The sequence below is a fragment of the Meriones unguiculatus genome, chromosome 1, assembly GCF_030254825.1.
Source record: "Meriones unguiculatus strain TT.TT164.6M chromosome 1, Bangor_MerUng_6.1, whole genome shotgun sequence".
Lineage (NCBI taxonomy): Eukaryota > Metazoa > Chordata > Mammalia > Rodentia > Muridae > Meriones > Meriones unguiculatus.
The window spans coordinates 90,694,300-90,717,015 of record NC_083349.1 but is presented as its reverse complement, the minus strand read 5'-3'; the positions used below and the strand labels follow the sequence as shown (position 1 = coordinate 90,717,015).

General features: G+C 41.5%; 2 protein-coding genes across 2 annotated transcripts in view; one reads left to right on the top strand and one right to left on the bottom strand.

The window, feature by feature from the left end:
• The window catches only part of Gtf2a1l (general transcription factor IIA subunit 1 like), a 40,813-nt gene extending 39,027 nt beyond the window's left edge, over positions 1-1,786 (top strand). Inside the window, exon 9 of the mRNA XM_021644501.2 lies at positions 1,634-1,786. Within this exon, the coding sequence (XP_021500176.1) occupies positions 1,634-1,741 (108 nt within the window). The 3' untranslated portion in view covers positions 1,742-1,786. The remainder of the gene's footprint in view (positions 1-1,633) is intronic.
• Positions 1,787-13,949: 12,163 nt separating this feature from the next.
• The window catches only part of Lhcgr (luteinizing hormone/choriogonadotropin receptor), a 57,472-nt gene continuing 48,705 nt past the window's right edge, over positions 13,950-22,716 (bottom strand). Inside the window, exons 10-11 of the mRNA XM_021644503.1 lie at positions 20,834-20,914; positions 13,950-15,102 (exon numbers count right to left, since the gene is read on the bottom strand). Of these exons, the coding sequence (XP_021500178.1) occupies positions 13,950-15,102; positions 20,834-20,914 (1,234 nt within the window). The remainder of the gene's footprint in view (positions 15,103-20,833; positions 20,915-22,716) is intronic.

The window sequence follows — 22,716 nt, the reverse complement described above, 5'->3', positions numbered from 1 at the left end:
ATGTAGTTCCTGAGGTGCTGTTTACCTTGCTTTAGCGAAGGGCTTTTCGTTGGCTTGAAGCTAACCAAATGGGCTGGCTGGCCACCAAGTCCCAGTGATCTGCCTGTGCTTGTTTCCCTGGCACTGGGGTGACAAGTCTGCATCACTGTGCCCAGCTTCTTTTACTGTGGATCTGGGTCTCAAAAACAGGTCCTTATGTGTGTATAGCAACCTCGTTAACCACTGAGCATTCCTACAGCCCAGTTCTGTTTTGAGGGGGTGTATTGGGTCTCCCACTGTGTACTGTGTGGAATAGGGACACTTGAAAGTGACCACTCCTCCCCCTCAGCGTGGTTCTGGGGACTGAACCTAGGATGTAGCACATGCTCTATAAGTGCTCTAAGCTGCTAGCCTCGCCCAGCCCCCAGTAGGCTTTGCCCTGAGCTCCTCTCACCAAGCCACACCCCCAGCCCCTAAATGATACTCTTGTCTTGAGGAGACAGTCTTATTGAAACACAGTTTTTCTCATAGAAAAAGAAATTGCACATGCTAAGACGGCGGGCAAGTCAGGTGTGAGTAGAGCAGGGCAAACGCTGGGACAGTACAAGCAAGTGCTGGTGTCACATGAATCAAACCGAAAGACACATGGCACACGGCGAGGCCTAAAAGTGTCAAGGAAACACAATAAATCATTTGCTCTTGGATTCTTCACGTGCTCCTCATGGGCAGCGGGGGCCTTTGAAACAGGGTTGATGATTTGTACCATGGGGGTAGAGGCAGATGGAGCGTACAGCCTGATACCTGATACAGAGCAGAAATAAAGGGGTGCTGTATGTACAGGGGACATTCTCACCAGCACGTGGGACCCCCACATCCTTGCTACTACTGATGATTAGATTCTTGATATCCTAGTGTGTATGAGGTAGATATTAACATCTTTGCTGTTTTTAAATCATAATTTGATATACATAAAGAAAACAGAGGATAATGTTTTAGTTGTTATAAAAATAAACTCTTCAACAAACTCAACTTAGTCCTTAAAACATTTTATATAGATAGAAAATGGCAATCATCAGGTTTTTGTCTCCCTCTCCATTAAAATATAAGCTCTTCAAAGGCAGGAATTTTTTACATTCATAATACATTAAAGTCTACAGTCAGTCCCAATTTCCTCTATGGATTCAACCACGTGGATTAAAGACATTTGAAAAGAATTACATGTTTCATGAACATGTGCAGACTTATTTTTGGTCACTATTTCCTTAACAATTAAGTATTACTGTTACTTAAAAGCATTTGTATTGCGTTATCTGTTATAAATAGCCTAGAAATTATGTAAATCTCCCAGGAGGAAGTGCATAGGTATGAAACACATAAAGCCATCTCTATAAGGGACTTGAGCAGTCACAGCCTTGGGTCTGTATGGCTAGAGATACTGTGGAATAGAGAGATGGTTCCCATTGTGTCTGGATGACTGGTGTAGCTCCAGCACTGGAACTAGTATTTGACTTAAGGGAACTCAAATGTTTCTTAAAGAGAAAATAACCTCTCTTGAGAGGTTCTTCCATTTAGGGTCAGCATAATCTAATTTGCCACTTTAAAGAATATATATAATCCTCTAGCGTATGGACTTAGAGTATCTTTCTCTCTCCAGATTCACCGCAGCAAGAACAAATGGAAATTCTTCTTAAAAGATGGTGTCATGTGCTTTGGAGGGAAAGACTATGTGTTTGCAAAAGCTATTGGTGAGGCTGAGTGGTAAGCAGCAGGAGCTCGGCACGTCAGCTCTGTGAACCTATGTGGGACTAGCATGTTGTATGTGTAACCCACATTTATTTTATATGTAGCCCAACATAGAGTGGATTGACTTTTTTGTTCATGGAATTAAATAAAATTATAGTTCAAATGCAATTACAAATATAGAACCTTACATTTACTTTGCTTTTCTTTGTTACCTCTATTATTACAAAGCATAATTGCACTGGTTTTGACAGTACTGGAAGGTGTCACACATAATGATTAGACAAGTCACCAAGGTCCCACCTGAACGCCCTCAACCCCTTATCTTTTAAAAATGTAAACAAAATCAGTGTAAAATTAAGCTGCAAGATAGAGTGTGTGCGATATTCATTCTTTTTGGGTACTGATCTAACTGTTGGTAGGTTTGGGGAGCACAGAAAGAAGTAAGAGTTCTCCAGGTTATTTTGGATCAGGTACTCACTCCCATGTCTCAAATGATGCTGTTTTAAAACCCCAGCTTTTGTGGAGTTATCTGAGTCCCGAGTCAAGGTTTTTGGCTGGAACCCACACTGCATGTTGGAATCCACATTGGAATACCCGTTGGAAGTGAATTATCCATTTGAATGCACACGGACACACATAACGGAAGTGCATCATAGTTTCAGAAGTCACACTTGCCTTCAGCATGGTGGCCTTCTGCACTGTTTGACTCTGGGCTTTTTTTTCTGCGTTTTTTTTTTTTTTTTTAGTTAGATTTTTAGTTTTTTATATTAATTACATTTTATCCACTCTTTATGGCACAGGGGTCTTTTCTGAGACTGATACTCCAAGGACCATGCATGGAGATAACGTCGAACCCCTGCACAGATGTAGCCCATGGCACCTCGGTCTCCAAGTGGGTTCTCTAGTAAGGGGAACAGGGACTATTTCTGATATGAACTCAGTGACTGGCTTTGTGATCACCTCCCCCTGAGCGGGGAGCAGCCTTGCCAAGCCATGGAGGAGGACAATGCAGCCAGTCCTGATGAGACCTGATAGACTAGGGTCAGATGGCAGGGGAGGAGGACCTCCCTTATCTGTGCTTTTTAATTAAAACATTTAGATAATTTTGGCTCACAAAGTTGATTTCACTTTGTGACAGTTTACACTTTTCTAAAAATAAGATTTATTTATTTTTAATTTTATGTGTATTGATATTTTACCTGAATATTACATATCTGCATAACATTCCATCAGTGCCCACAAAGGCTAGAAGACAGCATCAGATTCCTGAATCTGGACCTATGTGCAGTGGGTAGCAGCCACGTGAGTGCTGGGAATCTATTTTGCTCCCTTTAGAAGAGCAGGCAGCATGTTTATCTGCTGAGTTATCCAGTTTGGGTTAACTTTTTTCTTTTGACATGTTGACCATCTTAGTTAGCATTTCCACTGCTGTGGTAAAATACCATGATCAAATACACTCCCACAGGACAGTTCATCACTGAGTGCAGTCATGGCAGGAAACTGGAGGCAGGAGCTGATGGAAAGGCCATGGAGGGGTGACTGCTGCCTACTGGCTTGCTCCTCATGGCTGGCACAGTCTGTCTTATAGAACCCAGGACCACCAGACCAGGGGTATCCCCACCCACAGTGGGTTGGGCCCTCCCCCATCAATCACTAATTAAAAAAGTATCTACCTACAGCTTGTCTACCTACAGCTTGATCTTTATGGATGTATTTTCTCAGTTGAGGTTGCCTTCTCAGATGACTCTTATTGTATATCAAGTTCACATAAAAACTAGTTGTCACACTGATGTTCATGGCTTTATTGTTTGATTTAATGTGGATGTGATGTTTTATTTATAGGATCCAGTTTTCAGCAAGTTTATTCATGATTTTCTTTTCTGTATTATTTTTTGATTAACATTCTATTCATTAATAATGTTATCATGGTTTGGTAGGATATTTTTATACACATTTATAGCATGCATCAATCAAATATAGCCTTCCTCCTTCCACTCCCCACTGCCTTTCCCAATCTTCAGTTATCACTATTCTATATTCAAATCAACTTTCTTTTTAATAAATTATTACATTTATAAATTCTTGCTTTAATATAAGGTTGAAATTATGAAATTTGCTAGTAAAGAAATGGAACCGGAAGCAATTGTCCTGAGTGAGGTAATCAAGACTTAGAAGGACAAACATTGCATGTTTTCTCTTATCTGTGGATATTAAATTAAAAAGGATTTATACAATATATGTATTTCATTTTTCTTAAAAGCTGAATAATATTCTGACTAAAAGTACCACATTTTCATTATTAATTCATCAGTTGATATACATCTGCATTATTTCCAGTTTCTGGCTATTATGAATAGAACAACAGTGAACACAGATGAGCAAGTATCTTTTATTATAAGATGTAGAGTCCTTTAGGTATGTTCCCAAGACTGGTAAAGTTAGATCTTGTGGGAAAAAAGTAATCATCAATATCACCCAGCTACAAAACTTGTTAGCTGTAATAATGACTTGCCTATAAGACCTGTCTACAGTGCAATAGTGGCACAAATGTTATGGTGGTAACAAACTGGAACTCTGCTGGATAAGGCTGAAGTCTGACATTTCCAGATAGTCTCCATGCCTGGTATATGATGGTGGACTTTCTTTTCTAAGCTGGGTTCTCTCCACCTGATATGGCAACCCCAGCTCTTATAAGGAGAGTCACATAACCCTCAGAGAAGATATAGGCCAGACCCTTTCCTGATAAGAAAACCTGTTTAGCAAGTTCCTGGGGATTTCTAGATATATCCACCCAATCAATGCTAATAAGATGTCTTGACTTTCCAACAATGACCTTCAACTGTACATGGAGACTTTTCCCCACCCATAGGATAACTAAGTGCTGTGTTCTCCTTCTTGTGATAGGACAGTGCTATTACATGTAAATGGGGCACTGTACCACTACCTGTAAATCAAGTATCCCTAGAACCTCTAGCCCCAGCAGACTGAACACCTAAAAATCCCTCCCACTGTCCAAGGTTTATAAATCCTTGATTTCACATGAAATAAAGATGCTGTATGCTGTACCACTGAAACCCTGTGGCTTGGCTGCCAGCTAAGCTGGCTAGAGCCTACCCAGCTTCTGGACCACCTGGGGCTTGCCTGCTGGTCAGTCGGCCACCTACTTCTGGCTGCAGTGAGCTTCTGCTATTCACTGGCCTGTGGAACTGCCTATGCAGCCATCGAGTTGCTGACCTACCTCCCTGCTTGCTGGGCCTGGACCTCACCAGGCCTGCGTTTCAGCTGCAAGCTGATCAGACATGGGCTTTCACCTGAATCTTTGCCATTAACACAGCAGTTTAACCAAAGGGCTGTAACACTTCAGTATCATCACAGGCTTCTGGAACTCCTGAATTTCCACTGCCTCTGATACCGACAACCTCATTCTGAAAGGGCTAATTAACTAACACTCCATGAAAAACTCTTTCCACACCCAGCCTAGTGCACAGGCCTTAAATCACTCCACCCAGTTCTGAGAGACTTGTGACCCTTTGATCTCATTCCCAACTGGAAGCCTGGGCTTCCATTGTTGCCCAGCAGAACCAGGCAGCCCCTGTGTCACGATGGACAACAATGCCTCTGGGGAACATCAGATGATAGCCACTTTCTGGGGACTATCCAGATGCCCTGATGGTCCCAGTCCCAGGAATGAAGAAGAGCTACCCTGGTCCCTGCTGAATGGGGAACAACAAACCACTTTAAAAACTGGATTTAAGGCGCACTCCTTTAGATGGAACCCACACTCGGTACACTCGGTACTATTAGTGAGGCCAAGAACTGCAGGCTAGATAGGGTATGGGCCAAGGGGAAAACCTCATACTATTATTTTGCTAAATGAACTGAGCAGTAAAACCACTCCTAAGGACACATAACTACACCCATAGATCAGTTCACCACTCAACTCTCATCAGAGAAATTCCTCCTTGCCGAAGGTAATTAACATAATGACCCGCACTGGAAAATGAACAGAGAAATGAGAGACTTTACTCAGCTATGAATGGGACATCTTCATCACACCCCTCCTCTCAAGGTTCAGGAATGGGGTTGGGGAGGTAGAAAGAGGTGGAAGCCTGTCATCGTGGTGCATGTCTTTAATCCCAGCACTTGGGCCACAGAGGCAGGTGGAGGTCTGTGAGACCTCCTGAGACCAACCTGGTCTTCAAAGTGGATTTAAAAAAAAAAAAAAAAGAAAGAAAGGAAAAGTTACAGGTAGTAAACGACTCCAAGGAAGCAGTGTCTTCTAGACAACAGGACTGATAGCATACAGACTCACAGACACTGTGACAGCACATGCAAGATCTACACAAGCTCAAAATAGAAAAATTTCCAGCCCTGAGAAGAGGAGGGCACAAAGCCCAACCCCTAACCAGGAGGCTATTTGTAGTTGATACATCCCAGGAGAGGGAAATCAGTTTTCTTCAATGTGGAGACATTAGGTATGGCAACTGTATTCCAGGGCAAGCCCCATGCTCATGAGTAGTTGGCTAATACAAAAATGGATGCCCATGTCTTTAGTGACTTTTCCTTTTCTCATCTTTTGAGAGAGGGAGCGAGAAAGAGAGAAAGACAGACAGACACACACACACACATACACACACAGAGTAAGAGAGAGAACCTGAAGTTGGGTGAGTAGGATCTGGGAAGTATTAGGGGACAAAGAACATGATAAAAAAATACCATACAAAATTCTAAAAATGAAAAATAAACTTCACTGTAAGGAAGTTGCAAATAAACATCATCAAAAAGTGAAATTCTTCTGTTTTGAAAACTTTTCTATGTATGAGAAATATCTTCAATGACTATGTTTAAGATATCATGAGTCAAATCAATTTTCAAAAATAGCTCTTCATTAAGCTGTGTTCCCTTAGGACTTGATTGGGCTATCTTACTGTTTGCTCTTGCCGCTTATTTTCAGTTCTTTGAGTATGTTTAGATGATGTTCACTGCCCTCCCTCATCTCCTTCCAAATCTACCTCCCTTCCGTACCCTCTCAGCTTTGTGTCCTCCACTTATTTTTCAGCCCACTGTCCAGTTTATAAATTCTTGGATATGTGGCCTTCCAACTGGAGCATGGTCAGCCTAACTAGAGGTCAAACTCTGAGAAAACTGACTGCCCATGTCTCAGAAGCTGTCGGTTGCCCATGGTTCCTTGACTAGGGTGAGACTTGATGCTTGCTTTGCCTCTCTTTGCTGGAATTTGCTGGTTTACACAGGTCATGTGTGGAGCTCACACGTGTAATTGCTCTGCTATGCCAGGAAAGTATTGTTTCCTTACAGCCACCTACCTCCTGGCTCTGAGTCTCTCTGCCCCCTCATCCACAATGATCCCCAAGGCTTCGGAGCATGGGGTGCCATATGGATGTCCCATTTGTGGCTGAGCACCCTGTAGTCTTGTATTCTCCGCACCTTGACTCATTGTAGGTCGCTGTGCTACTAGCTACCTACTGTAAATAGAAGTGTCTCTGATGAGGGCTGAGAGATTGGCTAACCTATACGCATAATGGTAAGTTGGTATAATACTATGTCCACTTAGCAAAATAGTAGTAATAGGTGCTCTCCAAGACCTATTACCTGTCTACCTACAGGTTCTTGGACCTAGTAATGGTACAAGTTATAGGTTTCAGCTTGTGGAGTAGGCCTTAAATCCAACCAGAAAGTAGTTTGTTATGCCCATTACATTTGTGCCACTGTAGTGCCATGGGGCATGTTTTGCCAGGTTGCATGGTGTTGTAGTTCCCAGGCTTCCCATCTGGATAAGATTGATGGTCACTGTTATCTTCTAGCAGTGAGAATAACACCTTCCATCACTCTGAAGGCTAGCCAGTAGTGGAAGCTTCCAGGCCAGGATCAGCCTGATGGAATTGTTCTGTCTCAAGTGCATGTCCTGGAGAGGAACAAACATTTTTGACAATAGTGTGTACTGCTTTGGGGCTTGTAGGCTCTTCCTGGCCAATGACTCTGAGAGAGGAAATCCATTCCTGACACTTGCTTTTTTGCTAGTGTGTGGTATCTAGTAGGGGCGATGGTTACCCCATCATAGGGTAACTCCATTTCGACTCTTTTTATATAAGTATATAATTTAGGAAGCTTTTATAGCAGTAAGTTTCCAGGTGACCTTTCAAAAGGTGGTTACTGATATTTATCCCTTCTTGTGGTATTCCTTCCTTTAATGCCATCCATCTCCAACTCTGATCTTCCCTGTTCTGTTATTTTCCTTTAAATCTTTATACCATATACCCAAGGTAAATATTTCTTACTGCATTTTGTAGCAGAGTGCTGTAGTGTAAGATTTTAAGCCTGGAGACAATACCATAATGGCTGTTGTCATATGCTGTTTTATAGATTGAGAAAGTTTCTCTTGTGAGGCTAGAGTTTGCTGTGTCGGATGTCTGTGAGAATATCATATGTCCTAATTCGGTGCCAGTATAGTTTGAGAACTTCGCAAAGCTTTTCTCCTGCTCACTTCTGATAGTGCTATTAAATGTACTTTCCCTGCAAGCCAAGATTTTGTTGAAATTGCACAGAATTAGTCTCTGAAGGACTGAGTAACTGACCTTGGCTGGTCCTCCTCTTTTGCTTGTTTTATTCAATGTACAGAGCACTCCAGTCAGTGCTGGAAGATGTGTGAACAGCCCCTTCCAGCACAGACTTCATAGAGCACTGAGTTTCTTATCTTAGCTGACATCTCAGTGTTTGCCACCTAAGTTCTGTATGGGAACTATTAAGTTTGGGGTGAATAGCAGCAGCTGGTTATAGTAGTAGGCAGGGAATTTATTTAACAGAAGACTTTATTTTAACTCATGCTCTAACAGGCTAATGCTATACTGTTTACCACATAAATGTTCTGTCGGTCAACTGGGAACACTGTAATTTATAACTAGAAACCTAAACTGCAGGAAGGAAGCCTTTAGTATAACTTATAGGGAAAAAACAGTGATTGAAAATGCAGTAATCTCTCCTTATTCATGGACAGTGCATCTCAAGATCCCAGGGCATGTTTGAAACCTTGGACAATGCCTAACACTGCGTAGAGCAGGCTTTTCTCTGTATGTTTTTGCTACATAGCAGAAGAGTTAATTTGTTCTGTATTAGAGCTGTCTTTGCATTGCCACTGTTGTGCTTTGTCCTGCCATTAAGTAAAACAAAGATTATTTGAATGTGATATTGTGACAGAGAAACTGATAACCAAAATGACTGTTAAATGACAGTTTAGGATAGATATGCTGCACCAACTCATGATCCAGTCCTCACATGACTGAGTGTGTTGGTATGGGATTTCATTGTTCCACATAGAAAGTGGTCAATCAAAAATGTGTCAATTGCTTATTTCTAGTGGTTTTTTTATTTGATGTTTTCAGGCTGGTTGACTGTAGGTAATTTTTCACCCATTTTGAAGGAAAAATATTTTGTGTTTATGTAGTGTATGAATGTGTGTATATGTGTGTGTGTGTCTGTCTGTGTGCATGTTTGCATGTACAGATGTGCAAGTGCCTGAATAAGGAAGCCAGATGTCAGTGTTGGGTATCTTCCTTGGTCACGCTCACCTTCACTTTTGAGACAAGGTCTCTCATTGATCTTGGAGCTCACCGATTCTGCTAGGCTGGCTGAGCAGTGAGTGCCAGAATTCTGTCTCTGTCCACATCTCCCAATCAATGCTGGGATTACAGATGCTGATCCTTGTTATGTGGGTGCTAGAGTTCTGAACTCAGGACCTCATGCTTGTGTGGCAAGCACTTTCTCAACTGAGCATCACTCCAATCCAGAAAAGATTATTTCCTATATGAAACCTAGTTATTGAAACACTTCATGAAAAAGGTTCTTAATTTATATTTAGACTGAGTATGATAAGAAAAGTAAAACCAAGCCTTTTGTAACAAATGTAGTAAGCAGAGAACAAAATACCAATGTTTTTAAAAGTTATAAGTTTAGATGATTTATTCCAGGTTGATCAGTCTTTTAAAGCCATTTTTACAGTCTACTTGTAATAGTACCGATGGTGGAAAACATATAAGAAAGAGTGTCTTTCTGTTTATGAGTTAGCCATGAAGGGTTATACAGAATAGTAACATACATTCTAGACATTTTATTTATGAAATACTTCTTAACAAAGGCAGTTTTATGTTTTAGTTATGAAAAAGAACCAATCTGAAAAATGGAGATGTTACTAGAAAGTAGTTTATCTTCCTAACATAGGTGAAATAAGGATGGACTTGTATAGATAATTAATACTCAGTATAGGGGAAAAGAAAAGAAGTGATACAGAAGAATGCTCAAGAAGCCTGTGGAAGGAGGAATGGTAATTCAGTGGTTAAGAATGGTAGCACCCACACAACTATCTGTAGCACCAGCTCCAGGGGCTATGACACCCCCTTCTGGTCTCTGTGGGCACCAGGCATGCATTAAATACACTTGTGGCACACAGACATGCATGCAGGCTGAAGAAGGCTGTAGAGAAGGGACTATCATGAGTCACGTATTCATTCTGTTATTTCACACAGGAGTTGTTATAACTATAATGCATTAGGGAAGGGACAGATCCAAGAAGAGTTGATGAAGCAGGTAAACTTGTGATGGGAAGTGGAACTTTCTGGTTTCTTTGAAGACTCAGTTGTGTCATATGATGTTTTGCTACAAGCTGGGCATGTGATGCTTTGCTGTGAGCTCTCTCATGTGAGGGGCGTGACTTTGGCCAGCTGAGAAGTTCCGTGGGTGGACTTTGAGGAGGGGAGATATATAGAGGCCCACACACAGTGAGGCTACGCTTTTTAGATTGACATCGTTGCCCTGATCTTCGTGCTTTGACACTTGACTTCACAGAGAGAAACATTCCAGAGAACTTCTCAGGGCAATCTGACTGAATCTTAACAGCTTTTGCTGACTTGTTGAGCTGATTCGTGTTGCTCCTTGGTGTTGGCCTTTGGACTGGACTGCTGGTGTCCTGATGACTGAGTTTGGTAATCCTCTAAAGACCCATCAACCTTACTCAGCAGGAAGTAGATAAAAAAAGATCTACAGCCCTCTTCCCTACTAATCTCCTATCTAAGGTCGGGGTAGTGGTGGGAGGGAGGTAAAGGTGTTTTAGAACCCTAAATAAAGTAGGTTTGGTGAAAAAACTAGGCCTACAGGTAATAATGGCATGGGCTCCAGCATGGAGGTGGAAGGGAATGGCTTAGGGAAGAGAGCCTGGGTCAGTTTGTTTTATAAAGAAAATAGCAGAAGAAAGGATGAGCAGATCTGAGGACAGATCATATAGTTCTCCAAGTGCTAGCCTAGGAGTAGGCATGTGCATTTTCCAGGTGCTGATGAATTGCTTGGGAATTATATGCAGGCACATAGTGAAATTAAATAGGATTTTGAGAAGGTTGGGTGTGTATGATGCTCAAGGCTTGTAAAAGATTGGGGACAAATATAAATTAGACAGCTATGGCATAGTCCAGGAGTAAGGGGGGAATGTCCTGAGGTATATGCTTGGCACTAGGGATACAAAGTAAAGAACTGGGTTGGAGGATAATTCAAACATAGCACTTATGGGCAGGAAGATATGAGAATGAGGGGGACAGCAAACTATGATTTCATTTATCAATCCTTAAATTTTAATGTAGAAAATAAAGCTCAATTATTTGTGTAAGAGGTCATGAATTACATTCCGAGTGTACTGTGAGTTCTTTAGAGTGTGTGTTAGCTTAAGAGCTTATTTACAAGGTGGGGTTTAAATCTTCTCCTTAATTTACTTTTTTCTTACTAAGTTGCTTTGTTCCTGGGATTTATGCCTAGTCATTTGTAATGGAGCAGAAAGGTCATATATGTAAACACAGAAGAGATTTTTTTTTAATTTTGATTTTTATTAATTACAATTTATTCACTTTGTATCTCCCCTGTAGCTCCCTCCCTCCTCCTCTCCCAATCCCACCCTCCCTCCCCCTTCTCCACCCATGCCTCTCCCCAAGTCCACTGATAAGGGAGATCTTTCTCACCTTCCTTCTGATCCTACTCTATCAGGTCTCATCAGGAGTGGCTGCATTGTCTTCCTCTGTGTGCTGGTAAGGCTGCTCCCCCCTCAGGGGGAGGTGATCAAAGAGCCAGCCACTGAGTTCATGTCAGAGACAGTCCCTGTTCCCATTACTATGGAACCCACTTGGACACTGAATTGCCATGAGCTACATCTGTGCAGGGGTTCTAGGTTATCTCCATGAATGGTCCTTGGTTAGAGCACAGAAGAGATTTTAAAATATAAATCTTACGATCTTTTTTGATGTATTTAACATATTTACTTAAGACCTGAAAACAAACTAAATATGTAGAGTCTAGTTATGGCTAGGCATTTATTTATTAAAATGCTCACAGGGAGTTGAAATTGGAAATAGCCAAGATATCAGTAGGAGAAGAGCATTTTAACATCAATATGGTAGCATATTAATCAGCAACTAAAAGGTATGAATGGATTCAAGCAATAAAGTGTACAGAGAGTAAGAACATTACATTGGGTCCCAGAAGCCTTGTGAGAAAGCATATGTATTATATAGCTGCACATACATGATGTGTGGAACAGGAATTACTAAACACTGAGTACTGAAGTTTATATATGTGGGAATGTACTATATATACTCTTGTTTAAGAGTGATATCTGCAAATTATTTTAAAATATCAAAATATAAGACATTGATGGATAGATAACAGATAATTGCATAGTAATGTATGAAAAGTCAATATAGTAAAATATTGCTGGCAATAAATGGTGATGATATATGGGTGATATATATATATGATTGACTGCATAGTTCCATCAACATTTCTACACATTTGAAAATGTTCATAATAAAATATTGGTAAAATTTAAAGAACTTTAAATGTATATAAACTTTTAGATAACAAAACTTACCTATCCAATTATTATTTGTCTGCTCTTCCATCAATGAATATTTGTGTGTGTGTATATTTCAACTGAAAGTAATTTTTGAAAAACCATGATTTACCAATATGGGAATCATTACGAGGCTGAGTTTTGAGGGAGAGCTTTGAGATAGAATCTTCTTACTTGACTCTTTACTAGTTTTCTGTACTTTCAAAAATGATTTAAAAATAGGTTTTTCTGTCATATAAGATTAATGGCATCTGCACTGCAGAACTTCATGCAGATTTGGTTGGTGAGATTACATAATTCATTTACCAAGATGTTGGATGTATAATGAACGTTCAATTAAAAAGTCAAAGGAGAAAACAGAAGCAGTGCAATTAGACCCACAGTTTGGTTGTCCTCCATGAGTCAATTGTAACAAGTAAAAAATTATTCTGATAAGTGTTATGTATATTTCCAATAAACTTCAAAGGATGGAAATAATGTATGTTAACCATTTTTAACATTTAAATATTTTGTTGTGTTTAAAATAGTGAAGGTCCTAAAAATATTTTTCCATGTAGATTAAGTGAGTTCAACTGGGCATGTTTGTTGTGTATCATTTCCAAGATCCTGAGATAAGATTTGAGGAAACAAAATGGGCGGAGATGGGTTCCTACTTAGGAGGTATTCATGTTCTGCAAGCCAAACAAGTATGCAGAAATGTGCCTTCACATGGGAAGTTAGATAAATAGTGGGAAATAGACGCCTCTAGAACAGAGCCATCTAATAGACTTTCCTGCACTGATGAAAACAGATTGCATTTGTGCTGCCCCTTACTAATCAAATACGTGAAGCCCTTGGAATATGGCTAAGAAGCTTCCACCCACCATTCAAGGCTAATGGCTACCACACTGCACAGTGCCTCTCTTGAATGTATTTATCAAACTGTGTGAGGACAAAGACCACTTTAAATTTTCAATCTGCTATGAACTAATATGTTTGGAGATTACAATGAAAATAAGATTGAGCTGAAAAAGATCAGAGACATGGAAAATGACAACTTAGATTTTCTTAATATTACATTCAACAAACAAAAAATTACTCTGTCTAAATTATTATAAACATTTCTAAATCCCCCTGAAATCTATGTCATCAAGTTTCAGAGGCAGTTCCCACTGCCCAGTTGCCATGACCACCGTGTCACTGACCACCGCCTGAACCAGGTACAATTCTCCTACAGTGCCTAACAACAAATATATTTTTTTAAACACATTATATTAAAGTGCCTCACTCAGGTAGACTTTCTTCTTTTACATGTTTAAGTACAATTTGATATTGCAGTTTCTGAAAATTAACACTCTTGGTGGTAAGTCTTCTCCAGAGCAGTGGGATGGTGGCAGTGCACTGTGGACGGCTTCAGGGCTGCCTGGAGAGGCTGACTGGACCCTGGGAAGCCATTTTTGCAGTTGGAGGTGTACACAGAAAATTCCTTCCTTCTGTACAGCTCAGCCCGCTGTTTACAGCAGCCAAATTTGCTCAGCAACAGAAAGAAATCTCTTTGAAATGCCTTTGTGAAAATTGCATATAGAAATGGATTGGCACAAGAATTGACAGGATAAAAAAGGACTAGTAAAACTTTAGAGTTGGTGACAGTGATAAGGGGCACTTTGAAGGCGGCTGAGATGGCAAAAAAGGAAATAGGTGCCATGCACATGAAGTCCGTGAAGATGAGGACGGCCATCTTTTTAGCAATTTTTGTATCCTTGTTAGTAGCCATCAGGTCTGGGTTTTGGACTGCAAAGTAAATCCTAATGTAGCAAGCACAGATGATGACGAATGCTATCACATTGAGGATCAAGATGGATAATATGTATACTTGGGAGAGAGTGGATTCCACATCCATGGGGAGGCAGATGCTGACCTTCATGTAATTGCTGACACCCATGAGGGGCAGCATGGCAATCAGAGTAGAAAAGAGCCATCCTCCAAGCATGATTGGGATGGCATGTCTCAGTCGAAGCTTTTGGTCCAGCTGGACAGCATAGGTGATGGTGTGCCACCTTTCTAGGGTGATGACCGTAAGGGTGTAGACGGAAAGTTCACTTGCGAACACAGTGAAGAAGCCAGCCGCACTGCAGCCACTCCCTGTCTGCCAGTCTATGGCATGGTTATAGTACTGGCCTTTTGTTTGGGAATCCACTGAGGCAATGAGTAGCAGATAGAGCCCCATACAAAAGTCTGCAAAGGAGAGATTGCACATGAGGAAACGGGGCACTGTCAGTTTATAACGACTTGTCAGGAGAACCAAGAGGACTGTCAAGTTGCCAAGGATGGCTAGGATGTTAATCAGCCAAATCAGGACTCTAAGGAAGGCGTAGCCCATAATATCTTCACAGGGATTGAAAGCATCTGGTTCAGGAGCACATTGGAGTACCTTGGGTGAGCAGAAGCCATAATCGTAATCCCAGACACTGAGTTCACTCTCCTCAAATATGGCGGAATAACTGCAAGACAAACATTGGCTTAAGGGAAACACAAGAGGTTCCTATGATTCTGAGAATTAAGAGAAATACAAGAATCATTCTTAGTGGAGGTTTAAAGCATGAGAAACAAAAGAAAACAAAGCCACTGAAGCCTTAGCCTTATATTTATTTGTTAAGTTATCTCATTTGGTGGAATTCTTTCAAAAGAAAATGAAAAGTTATCTAAACGCTATAATATATATCCATTTAACACACTGATGCAAAGACTTGATGAAGCTGATTACAAGGGATGATTTTCTTTGGAAATCAAGTTTAGAGACATAATATATACACTTACATTTAAAAGAATTCTTTCTTGGCATTTTCTTAGCTATTTATCTCATTTAGTTGCTAACCAAATTGCTACCAAGCTGTTTGTAGCAGCACACAGTGGGATTGGATGGTTTGCGGCATTAAGAATCATCAGTTAGTGGGACTTGTTTGCAGTGAAGGACCTGGATAACACTGTGTTCCAAATGGGAACTGGGCCTGGCCCAGTGACACACACCTTGTAGTCCCAGCAGTCAGGGAGGCAGAGGCAAGCAGATCGCTGTGAGTCCACAGCCAGCCTAGTCTACAAATTGAATTCAGGACAACCGAGGCTACACAGAGAAACCCTGTTTTCAAAACAAAACAAAACAAAACAATAAACAAACAACCAAAAAAACCAAATGGGAACTAGGAAACAACAGCAGATTAGTAGAAATTTAGGATTAGAGGAAGAAGAACATGGACAACAGAAAGGAGGATTAAATCCAGCCCTCCTTAGGGTGTGAGTCTGTTTCTTGTGGAGCACCCCACCCACTGCAATACTGGGCTCACATCCACACTCTCTCTTAGAGGCACTTCTATTGATTTTTTTCTTGACAGCCATTATCCAATTTTACTTGTCTCTTATTCCATCCCTCTGGAATAGCCTTTATTAATCAGAATTCTGAATTCTACTTATCTAACTCAACCCTTTTTTATGTACCCATAACCTATGAGATAAAATCTACACTCCTTTTGATGAGCCTCAAGGCTTTGCTTAGCCTGGGTTCTGCCTACTTCTGGAAATGTTCTTTCTCTTTTGATCTCTCTGGTAAATTCTGCCTCATCCTGAAAGACAAGTTCGTTGAGGAGGCCAATCTTGGTCCTATTGCTAAAGACTTTATTATCCTTCCTCTTTGTTAGAATTGCACTTAGTTATCAAAACATATTGCCAATAAGTAACGATGTGTGCTTATCTTGTTTAATATCTTAGTTTTTGAAACAGGATTCCATGTAGCCCTGGTGGACCTTCAACTTGCTAAATAGCCAAGGCTGGCTTTAAATTCTTGATCCTATCTCCCAAATGTTGGATTATAAGTATGAGCCATCATGTTTGGCTGACTGTTCATTTTGGGGTGTGTGTGTGTGTGTGTGTGTGTGTGTAGGACAGAAAACTATGGATGCCTTTCCTCAGGCAACTGTTTACCTTTGTTTTTTGAGATGGGGTCTTTCATTGGCCGGGAGCTTACCAGGTAGGCTAGGCTGGCTGGCCTGTCTCTGACTCTCTAGCTTTCATGACCTATATGGCTGTTTTTTTCTTTCTGTTTAAAATATGGGTTCTGGGAATCAAACTTAGGTAGTCATGCTTGCAAGACAAAAACTTTAGCAAGACCAAGATCTTATTTCTGAGGTCACGGTGTCTAGCCGAGTTTTGGTTTCATCTAATCTTTGTGGAGTGAATCAATCTCGACTACAGAGACCCTGGTTCTGGAAGGATTAACAGGGCATGGGAACACTGAGCGTATATTTGATGATGATGTGGGTTCAGTGAGTATTGACTTCGTTCATAATCTGATAAACTTGGGAGTTGAAGAAATGGGTGTAATTTTCTGTAAATTGTAATTATGCATCTCACCTTAGAGTTTTTCTCATTATCTTTCCCTTGCCTGGAAGAATGAGGCTAGTTTCCTAACTACTGGCCAGCTTTCATAGTACAGGAGAGTGCTATGTATGGCTGATGGGGAAAACAAGTCATTAATAATCTTATTCATCTGTGAACCCTGTGAACTCTAATAATGACCTGTGTGGAAAGATACACCCATAGATGTAATAGTGGTTCAAGTGTTATAGAGATAACCACCTTCCGAGTGAATTTAAGGTACACACTACATGCCTAGGACTGTAAATCTGGCTATGAACTTAGGATTGTGGAGCTGCAGGGGTGAACCTACTGTTTTTATTTTTCTAAGTGGACATAATATCAAACTTCTCTTTAAACTCAGTCTCTATTCCCATAGATATGTTCAGCTCTCAGTCTTCATCAAAGAAGTTGCTTTGTGCAGTGAATGGTCATTAATGCAGAAACTTAAAACTGGTCAAAGGTCAGAGAATAAGTGTCAATGCAGTGCTTAGCCACAAAAAGTTCACCTAACCACTCTTACCCTAAGACTCAGGAAACATCATAGTAGAGGGGTGTGGAAAGATTGTAAGAACCACACTTGGGGACGACCAGAATGAATACTATCTTTTGGCTATTGCAGGATGGCTGCACCCATGAACTCACAGCAGCTTTGGTTGCCTGCATAAGATCAAGCCAGTCAGCATCCCAGTGTAGAGTAGGAAGAGGCTCACTACTGCTACTACTGACAGTCAGTGGCTTATGGGGCAGGGAGAGTCCCCATAAGCCATTTAAGAGTGTGGTTCCTAGTAGCTCAGTCAGGCTTCCAGTGGGTAGCCCTACACTTAGGAGGGGTGGAGAGATGGAAGGTAGATGTAGGAAGATTTGGGGGAGGTGTGGGTGTGAATATGATCAAAAGATATAAATTCCCAAAGAATAAATTAAAATGTATTTCATGTTTTATACTTAGAAGTTGTACCTAATTCACTGAGTTGATGAGAGAAAATATTTGAAGTATTCAGTACTAAAGGGAAAAACGTAGATTTTTTTTTTCTTTTTAAAGAGACATGAAAATACTATTTCAAGACTCAGATTTGGGGAAGGGCTGTGGCCACACAAAGGACAGCTGAGGAACCTTGTCTGTTTATTGTTAAATAACTTTAAAGCAACACACTTAGTAGGGTTTGTATCACAGACATCAATATAATTGCACACTGTTAATTTTCCAGAAGATGTTATAAAGAATGATTAAGGAAATGAATCCCTCTTAATATTGGTGCTTATAGATCATGTGATTGAATCCCTGTACTGTTAGAATGGGAACCAAGATTAAATAAGATAGGGATATGCCCAAGCTCTTTGCGGGGACAGTGTTAGGATTTGACCTTCCGATCCCTCAGCTCAGAGATCTTTCAGTCAGTGGTTTCCAAAGTGTGGTGTGTGGATCAGTGTCTGTGTGAACCACCAGGGTGCTTGCTAAAAATGCAGATCAAAATCCAGATGCCCAGGAATCTGTACTTAAAGCAGGTTGTGTAAAGGCATCAAAATAGCAGCAAAAACTGGGTAAAAATATTCCAACCACCGTTGCCTTGATTTCTTTTACTCTTTTCGCCTTATCAAATCATCTCAGCTGTTTGAGGTGCTAATTTAAAACTTCTAAGAATCCTGCCATTATTTCTGCACAACTATAAGTAAGGGGTCCCATGTGCTTCTCCCCACTCCCTGCGTAGTCTTTTGTCTGCCAGGCATATGTCTGGTAGATTTTCTCTTGGTTTGGCTCCCAAGGCAGTGTCATGGCTCCTGACAATGGCAGGTCCTGGTAGTTCTGTTAGGGAGTGTAAACGGACTCAGGGACTTAGGAATGCCGGCCTAGGAGGCAGCAGCAGTTGCTCCAGTGACAGCTGAGAGAGAAAGAGGAAATGTGGGGGTTCTAGGAGGATAGTGGGGCCAGGCATGGTGGTGAGAATGCTAAGTTTTCTTGGGAAGAACAGGTGAGGCTCAGGGAACGGCTGTAGAATGACTATCTGGTGGAGCTTTGCACTTATCAAAAATGTGCTTTCAGGAGCTGGTGACATAGTTCAGTTGGTGGAGGGCCCACCTAGTATTGCACAGGGTCCTGGATTCAGCACCCAGCACAAAACAAACTGGACATGAGAGTGCATGCCTGCACTCCCAGAATACAGGACTGGAAGCAGGGGCATCAGAGATTCAAAGTAATTTTTGACTCCATGGTGAGTTTGAGGCCAACTGAGGCTATACAAGTTCCTATATTATATATATAAAAAAACTTTCCACTGGAAGCAATGTTTCTTAGTTGGGTTAGTTGGTTAATTTTTGGTAGTCTGAGGTGTGTGAGCTAGATTTTGGAGCTTCTTAGCAGAGTGAACTGAAAGGTGATATACACATGGAAAGGCTGGAGCAGGGCTGATGCCAGTTGCTGAGGGTGGGTTAGAGTGTCCCCCCATAATCACCCATTGGCAGCACAGCTGACTATACTTAGAAATGGATCCCTGTTTATAACTATGATGCCACGTGGATGCAAAAGAATCACATGGAAGGAGGCTGAGAGACACAGAGGGATGCACGAGGAAAGGACTATCACAGGGTAGGAAGTAGCAACTTAAGGGAAAGCAAGGGAGAAGGAGACAGGCTGGCACCCATCCTGAGTGTTGCTGTGGTGAAGCCCTTCATTCTGTTTCTGAAAATCAAGGCTCATTTCCACTGCTCCCCATTGAGAAGGACGATGTCCGAGAAAGCACAGGAACTGTCCAGAACTATTCTCAAAAGGTCCACATCAAGTTCTGTGCTGCAAGAACATGACTGCCAGGGGTAACGTCTAACGTTGAGATGCCCCCAGGTCCACAGTCCCTTCACACCCACATCGCCTCCATAGCACTCTGAGATTGATAGGAGAGAGAGCAGAAGAGGTTTGCAGAGTATCTGAGAAGGCCATCTGGTTTTGTAGTCATTCAGGGCACATGGGAGGAATAATAACAAGCGCGGCTTAGGGACACAGGAGTTGTCTTCTGAGGCATGCTCTTTTACAGTTGAAGGTAAGTGAAATGCCAGGGCAGTCAGCATTTAAAACAGGAAAAGTGTTAGAAGCCCGTCAGTAGAGTAGACATATAGCTGCCATCTAGTGTATGGTAATGATGACATTAAGATTAATATTAAGGGGCTGGGGAGATGGTGCTATTGGTGCCTGGATTTGATCCCTAGACCCTAGCTAAAAACTGGGAAAGGGGAGAGGAGAAGAAGCAGAAGCCCCCTGGCCAGTCAGCTTAACCTAATTAGTGAGCTTCAGGTCTCAGGGGGGGACCCTGTCTCAAAAACACAAAAGTGGACGGCTCCTGATAAATGACACCCAAGGTGACCTCTGGCCTCGGTCTGCACATTTAGGAACATGAGAATAAGATCACACTCTTGAGCATAGTGGTCAATTTGTCCTTTAGAAGTTATGTCCGCAATCAGTTTGTCTTTCTGGCATATGACTAATGACAGTTACTTCAGATGAAGCCATCATTTAGAGTGGCCCATAGTGACACCCAAATGCCTGAAAATAAAAGTGCACTCTTATACACAGTAATGTATACAGTAAGACTTCCTTATATTCTTAAAAGAGACTTTTTTTCATTTCCTTTTTCTTTTTTTAAAACAGCTAAGATAACATGTACAACTAGCTGCTACTTGCAAAGAAAAAACATTCCCATTTTAAACTATAGAAAAACACCTTGCAAACATCCTCTCACCAAGACTTTTATCAAAAGAAAATCATCACAGCAAATAACAATAAGGTGCCCACAGGACAAGATGTGGCTCCCTGCACGTCGGCATGTGAATACTTACAGCGTTTCATTATTTGGTTTTCTTACTGTGCTTTCACACTGTTTGGAAAAGTTTTCAAAAATGGAAAATGAAAAATTCTGTCTGAAAGAGAAGAGGTAGAAAAAGAAAAACAAGCCATTGAGCTTTGGATCCTTTAACCTGATCATGTCTATTTATGCCTTGCTCATCCACACTCTCTGTGTCTCCTATCCTCGGTGCAGTCTGCATTGTCCTGACTGAAATGCTTCCCAAGGAGAGTGTGCGCCCTCCTGCATTGTCCTCAGTGTTTCCAGCCTAGAGAAAATGCCTCTGAATGCTAAGTGTTTTGTGTGGGTTCCAGAGAGGGGGGGGGAACCCACATAAATTTGTTGTATTGAATTATTGGTTTGTTTTTTTTTTCAATTCTTATTAAAAGCTCCCTTTTGTGGTGTATTCAGGTTTGCTCCTCACCAACTCTTCTCCCTCCCATTGGCCTTGATGAACTGCTTGGCATTCGTGGCTTTGAGTTGTAACTGGAAGCCGTCCTGTCAGGATTCCGTGGGGCTGGGTGTGCTGCGTTTTAGGCCTTCAGCTTTTGTGCAAAACCTTATGTTGATGTTTCCTTCTCTTCTCTCTTTCCCTCTGGGAAGTTTGCCTTAAGAAAAAGGAGACGTGGCAAGGAGGTAGGAGAAGTCTGATGTATAGGAACAAAACCTAAGGGAGGCTCAGAAATAAGGATGAGGGCATGGGAGCCGCTGCCAGTGCCCCACCCTTCACTGAGAGGATGGAGGGACGAGGCAGTCTAGAGTGGGCATTTCACTGTGCTGTTATTATCCAGCATCAGTGAAACAAGTCCTTGCAGTAATGATTTTGTGCAAATGTGGAAAGATGGGGAGTGATATCAGAATGATTTGGCCAAATGGCCTTTCAAAGACTAATCATTTTGGTACTGTAGGGGTACTGTTATGTTTATAAACGTGAACCAAGTTCTTGTCCCCCCTCAGTCTTCACCCAACCCTGTGTGAATGTGTAATGGTGGGGTGTGGTTCTGGCTCAGTATTTGACAGAGATGCTGTTTGGAGACAAGTCCACAGTTAACAAAAACTTGGTCTTCAAATGATAACACTGATGATACCCATTCTATCCTCACAGTTACCAAGAATGTCTTAGAAAGCTTTGCCCAGGCAGCCTTGTGCATTATCCACAGGGTGCTTCAGTTTTCACCAGATCCCACAGACCCGACTTTAGCTTCACTGGCCGCTAAAGCTTTGTGGGGCTTTATAGTCACAGAAGCACCTGTGAATCATTGGAGGTTTCCAAGCTCAGATGTAGTAATCATATAACCCTTTCTACCTAGAGCTGTCTCTTTTGTTTTCTGGAAGAAAAGGTCTTGAGCTAAACATTGGCATGTCAGTAATTTCAGGAATATGAACTCTTCACCACAGATGTGTAAGGTGACCAGAACCAGCCTTCCCCTAAACCAGCATATCTTTCAGTCAGTCAGTCAGTCAGTCTGTCTATCTGTCTCTTACCAGCTTTGTGACCTTTGGCCCACCCTTCATTCTGCTGCCCTACTGAGATTTTGTAAAAGCAAATTTGCATAATCTCACTTTGTAACCTTTGCAGCTCCTCTCTCCTAGCTCAGAGCCTACCTGGGCCCATCAGTTCCCATCAGTTCCTTGGGCTGCTTTTCCTGACTCATCTTCCCTCCTGTGCTTACAGTCTTCCCATGCTTGCTTTTGAAATAACATTCATCTAGTGTCTCTTCCTCTGTGCCTTCACGTGAGCCATTCCATCCTGGCGTGCTTTTCCCCAGCCTTCTCTTCAAGGCTCAGCAAAAGTCACCTTTGCCAGGAAGGTGACTTCCATGAACCCTAAACACTTCTCTTCAGCCCTAGAGCATTGACCATGTTCTCTGTTGTTAC